Source organism: Polyodon spathula, chromosome 17 (assembly GCF_017654505.1).
Source record: "Polyodon spathula isolate WHYD16114869_AA chromosome 17, ASM1765450v1, whole genome shotgun sequence".
NCBI lineage: Eukaryota > Metazoa > Chordata > Actinopteri > Acipenseriformes > Polyodontidae > Polyodon > Polyodon spathula.
Genome location: NC_054550.1, coordinates 2,199,441 through 2,204,683, shown reverse-complemented (window position 1 = coordinate 2,204,683; position 5,243 = coordinate 2,199,441). Strand labels below are relative to the sequence as shown.

At 37.9% G+C, this 5,243-nt stretch overlaps 1 protein-coding gene across 1 annotated transcript; it reads right to left on the bottom strand.

The window, feature by feature from the left end:
- On the bottom strand, positions 1–2,890 carry fgf19 (fibroblast growth factor 19). Its single transcript, XM_041276851.1, has 3 exons — positions 2,359–2,890; positions 1,551–1,654; positions 1–742 (listed from the first exon to the last, which is right to left on the bottom strand). Exons 1-3 carry the CDS (start codon positions 2,582–2,584, stop codon positions 410–412), a joined length of 663 nt encoding a protein of 220 aa, XP_041132785.1. The 5' UTR covers positions 2,585–2,890; the 3' UTR covers positions 1–409.
- Between the last annotated feature and the right edge of the window lie 2,353 nt (positions 2,891–5,243).

Here is a 5,243-nt window from a genome sequence, read left to right as displayed (position 1 = left end):
ATTAAATTAATGAATTATAAATATTGCTTTGATAAGCAAGTGCTTGAACGAGGGTAAACAAAGACAGGTTCCTTCAGTTTTCTGAAGAACAAAAAGCTTCCTCCACAATACGTTTTCCTGTTCGATACATACATGAAGGGGAGTGGTATATGATTATGTCACAGACACACGCAGCATCTCATAAATCATTTTCCAGAACGGTTTTCAGAAAGCCATGAGGCACTTGGTAAGCCATACACAGTATAGTACAGTATAGGTGCTTATATAAAACCTTCTGTTTCCACTCGGTTTCAATTAGAAAGCAGGTTCCACTGTGCCCTGTTTAGTGCCCTGGTTCCATGGGTAGCCAAGCACGGTTTATTTAATCAAAAGCTAGACAATGAGCCTTTTAAAAAAAGGATTGCTTTGTTTACTTCTTGTGGAAACTGGGGCTCTGCATATAGATGCTGGATATCATTCCAAAGGGATCCATACTGTCAGTCTCTGGGGGAGATGAAAGTCCAAACCTCCAATCAGAGGGCTGGTCCAGATCTTCAAAACCAAAGTCTACCGGCTCCTCAGAAATGGTGCTGACCATAGGCAGGAACTGAGACAAGGGAGGCAATCCTTTCCATTTGGATTGCAGTCTTTGTTTGGTGCTGCTCAAACTCACAGGATCCTTGTGCTGCTCAGACGTGTACACGTTGTATCCGCCTGGCAGAATCCGCTCAATGAAGGAGCAATCTTCTTTTGTGTATGTGTGCTTTTAAGAGAAAGAAGCTCGTCAGTATCTTGTAGGGATGTGCATTATTATGGCTGATATACAGTCACTTTTAATATTGTTTTATTTATTTATTCATTTACTTCTAATGATGTGTCTGCATAGCACACAATGCCACAGTGTCACTAGGTTTTATATATATATATATATATATTTGGTGTTTTTTTTGTTTCTTATTTCACTTCTCATGGTATTTTTTTAATGTCACACAGTGCCACTTGTGGCCAAATGTTGTAACTGCGGTTTCTTACTGTTTGTTTAAATGTTGCAAGTGCTGCCATTTTCAAGCTGAATTTCCAGCACATACTTTGACTTTTACTCTAAATATGCTTACTCTAAGTATTGCTTGTTTTTTTTTTTTTTTTTTTTTTATCATTTTAACCACTGACCCCAGTGTTCTATTTCAGATCTTGCCAAGTTTCTTAGAAAGTCTGTAAACAGGTACTTAGAATTAAACATATTTAAATGCAGTACCTGTTGTGACATACTGAACCAGCTTGTTTATTCATGTGGGTTATTGTTTGCCGAGTGAGTACAAGCCTTGCTATTTTTGGCTGGGATTAGAATGGTGAATGAACCCTTGGACAGTCAGCCAAATCGCTGTTCTGTCTAGCTTTTGATTAAATAAACCCCGTCTAAAAGTATTATACTGCAGTTACTACCACAACACACAAGTGCACTGAATTAGGATAGGCACGGATGAATGGGAACACGTCGTATTTTACACATCAATGCATATGGGCAACTTAAAATTTGAATTGCAGCCGAGATATTTCTCTGCCTAACTTACCGAGCCGTGTAATTTCCCATGCTTGTCCATACAGAGATATCTGTAACTTTTAACTCCTTTGATTGCTACAGATCCAGAAGAGACGGGTCGGATTTCCAACAAACCTAAACCCAACAAAAAATAAATTAATAAATGGACAAATTAATACATAAATACAAATAAAAACTACCCGATTGCTGGACTGCAATTCGATTACTATGTGTGTCTATTTAGGGACAAAATGAAAGTTAAATGCTCTTTGGTTCACAACAAGCTATCCAAATCTCCAAGTCAAATAGATCATTTGCTGGACTTTGGGATAACGGTAGTTACGCGTATGTTCATTGAGCTACTGTTAAACGATTATTGCACATTACCGACACATTACAAGCAAATACATTACAGCTAATTGTACTTTAATCAGACATCAATTTAAATAAGGAAACTGTAACAGTGCAGTTATTCCTTTAGTTATAGCTGTACTTTGTATTTTTGCACTGTGTTTTTAGTTTGTCAGTAATAATGCCTGTGAAAGTCTTGTACAAATCCATGCACGCAAAAATGAAAAGAACGTTGATGCTCTGAGTTTACCTAAATGATCGTTTTGTAAATTACACAATATTTAGGCTATTAATAAAGCCTACAAACAAATTATAGTTATGAGAATTAACAATACCCAGCCACCCCGTTCAAATCGTCTTCCCTATTATCTATTTAAACTGTCCATATTTACTTTGTACAAACTGAAAGTGTCAGCAATCAACCCCAGTTAGATCCCAATCCTGAAACGGCAGTACGAGCTCTATCCGGTAGGCTACTAGCTACTTACTGTAAGAACTCTGAAAAGTGGTTCCATCCACTCTACCATCTTCATTTATCTGCAAATAGTAACTGACTAGCCCCCGACTGTTTGTTGTGTACAGATGTCTGAGTCTCACTGGCTTTCCCCATCCATTGATAATGTGTGGCCCAGAGTCGGGCACAGGAAGGCAGTGTCCCACCAGAACAAACAGAAACGTATCGATAATAAAGACGATACAAAGTCCGGGTAACATTTTTGTTTTAAAGACTCCTTGTCAAGCAAGATGAAGACAGGCCAAACCAAATCCAACGCGCTCTTAGTAGAGATAAACCAACCGCAGCCTTCTGTCTCCGCCTCTCTCTCACTCTGTTTCAGCGATGTAGAATATAAGCCAATTCACCAGCCTTTTAAAAGCACCCAGTATCAGTCCAATCGATAAGCTTAGAATTAGTGCAATTATAGACACGGCATCAACACCATAATAAGACAAGCACGGCTAAACAGGATATCGTAACCTTGGACAGAATCTAAAAGACTTGTCTTAAGTTTCTCTTCTGACTTCTTCTGCCATTATTGTGTAAACAAACTTTAGGACCAACCCCCTATAATGTTTGATGGTCGCTCAGTTCATTGGTTATAACACGATGGCTGATGAAAAACAGACGGCATGGGCCTAATTTAGTACAAGATAAGAATACGTAAATCTAAGATTCTTATCTTTGGAAGTGGATTCTGAGTTACAAATATTTAGTCTCTGTAGGAAAAAAACAAGGCTCGGTGAGAAGTCACACAAATTCAGTTATTTAACGATGCACTTAATATTATACGCTATCAATTCAAAATAAATAAATCTCTCGTACATTATAAATGTATAAGAAACTACGTTTAGACAAACGTTTTGGAGGGTGCTCGACGATGTATTTTGCTTTATTGTGCGCAATAATTAAATGTTATTTAAACAGATTGTATTAGTTAACTTGTGTTAAATGTAATACAAAGTGTTGTTTTTAATTTGATTTTTAAGGGGATTTGACAGAATATGTGGTTGCTTTAATGCAACACACTCCACGTTCATCAAACAAAACGTTTGTGATAAATTTGTTACTTTATATACAGGAGCATTGGGAACTATGAAACACGTGATTTGATAAGGGTTTTTAAGGCCAGCATGTTTTCTGAGTTCATGTAGATGGTAATAAGTAATTGGTTTAGTAAATAATACGCGGTGTGGGGTAGATGCATTTAACACGTGTCTTTAACAGTACACAGTACTCATACAAACGATGTTCACAGTCGTTTTGCAGTTGGTACTAATCAGACATTACCGAGTTGGATTTTGGCCATATCGCTCTAAATTGTTTTACCAGTAGATGGCGCTGCATCCCACCAAAAAAATGGCAAAGTGCTGCAGTAATAGACACCTGCAATAAGTTCTTCACATACAACCTGACGTTCATATGATTGGAGTTTGTGTTTAGGTATTAACCAATGAGGAGACGCAGGGGCGTTAACAACCGTGTCTTAAACAATACTCTCCGTAAATAATTTACCCTCCTGGGGTGGACGAGCCGAGAAGGCTGTCCCTGAATAAAACGTCCCTTTAGTTTAGCTGATACTCTCTCTCTCTCTCTCTCTCTCTCTCTCTCTCTCTCTCTCTCTCTCTCTCTCTCTCTCTCTCTCTCTCTCTCTCTCTCTCTCTCTCTCTCTATATATATATATATAGAGAGAGAGAGACCTTAAGCAGTACTACGGAACCCCTAAAGGTGTGAATTAAATCATTGCAAATCATCGTGAAAAAGTCAAAACAGTTGGGTGACGTTACACAAGTAATGTATTGATAAACAACGTTTGTACAACGTATGCATTTAGTTTTAAAGCTTTTTTTTTTTTTGTTATCCATTAGACATAACAGGGTTCACCAACTTTTTATTTATTTATTTATTTGTTTATTCCCGCTGTACTAGACTAATCGTGTTGGCTATTTGTGACAGGTAAGGTGCAGGGGTCGAGATCCGGCAGCCAAGAGGTCTTTGTATCAATCTGTCATCAACTGCTATTAGGTTGAGTCAACTTGACAAGGCAGAAAAGACGATGAGGGCTAAAACGGTGGTCAAACATCAAATCCGAACAGAGACCCTGGTCTAGCATGGACACCAATGAGATAAAACGGAGGGTATGTTGATAACACTGCAGCAGCTATTGACAAGATATCACCTATAGGTGTAGATAATTATGCAAAAAGGTAGTCAAAACAAGACAAACGAAGCAATTGTTAATGACATAATATGGTTAATTACCCTTTTTTATTTATGGAAACTTTAACTGCCATGCCAAAACCAAAGCCAGTTCAATAGGCTGATTAACACATCCATCACAAACCAAAGGAGTGTATCAGTTGGTAGCTAGTTTATTAAAAAGCAAAGATTAACACTAGAACATGTTTTCATTTGTGGCAACTATGGGGATTATTGATATGTTACCTGACGATTTTATGTTTGTTGTCAGTCGCTTTGGCTCGTCATCCTTATTGAAGAATGGTTGGAATTAATTTGTTATGGTCAGCAGTAATTGGTTTTAGTGAGCATTATCACGCGGGGTTTCCTATATATATATATCAAGAAGACAAAATCATTGACCCAATCAGGCAACTTGACCTAGCCAGAGGATGGAGGTAGCTTATATATTTTGGTATAGGCCTCTACACTGCAATTCAAAATAGCATAATGAACCTTAAATAATCTTACTGGTTTTATACAAACCCAAAATCTTGTTGCACGGGACATGCTCGTTCACTAAAAACATTGCCTGAACCAGTGGGCTGAAGAGCCTTCTGTATGTTAATGTCAGAACTGCTGTTGGGTGGATGCAGGTTTTGTGGTTGTGCAATTGCAATTCTAGTGTCTTCTGACACA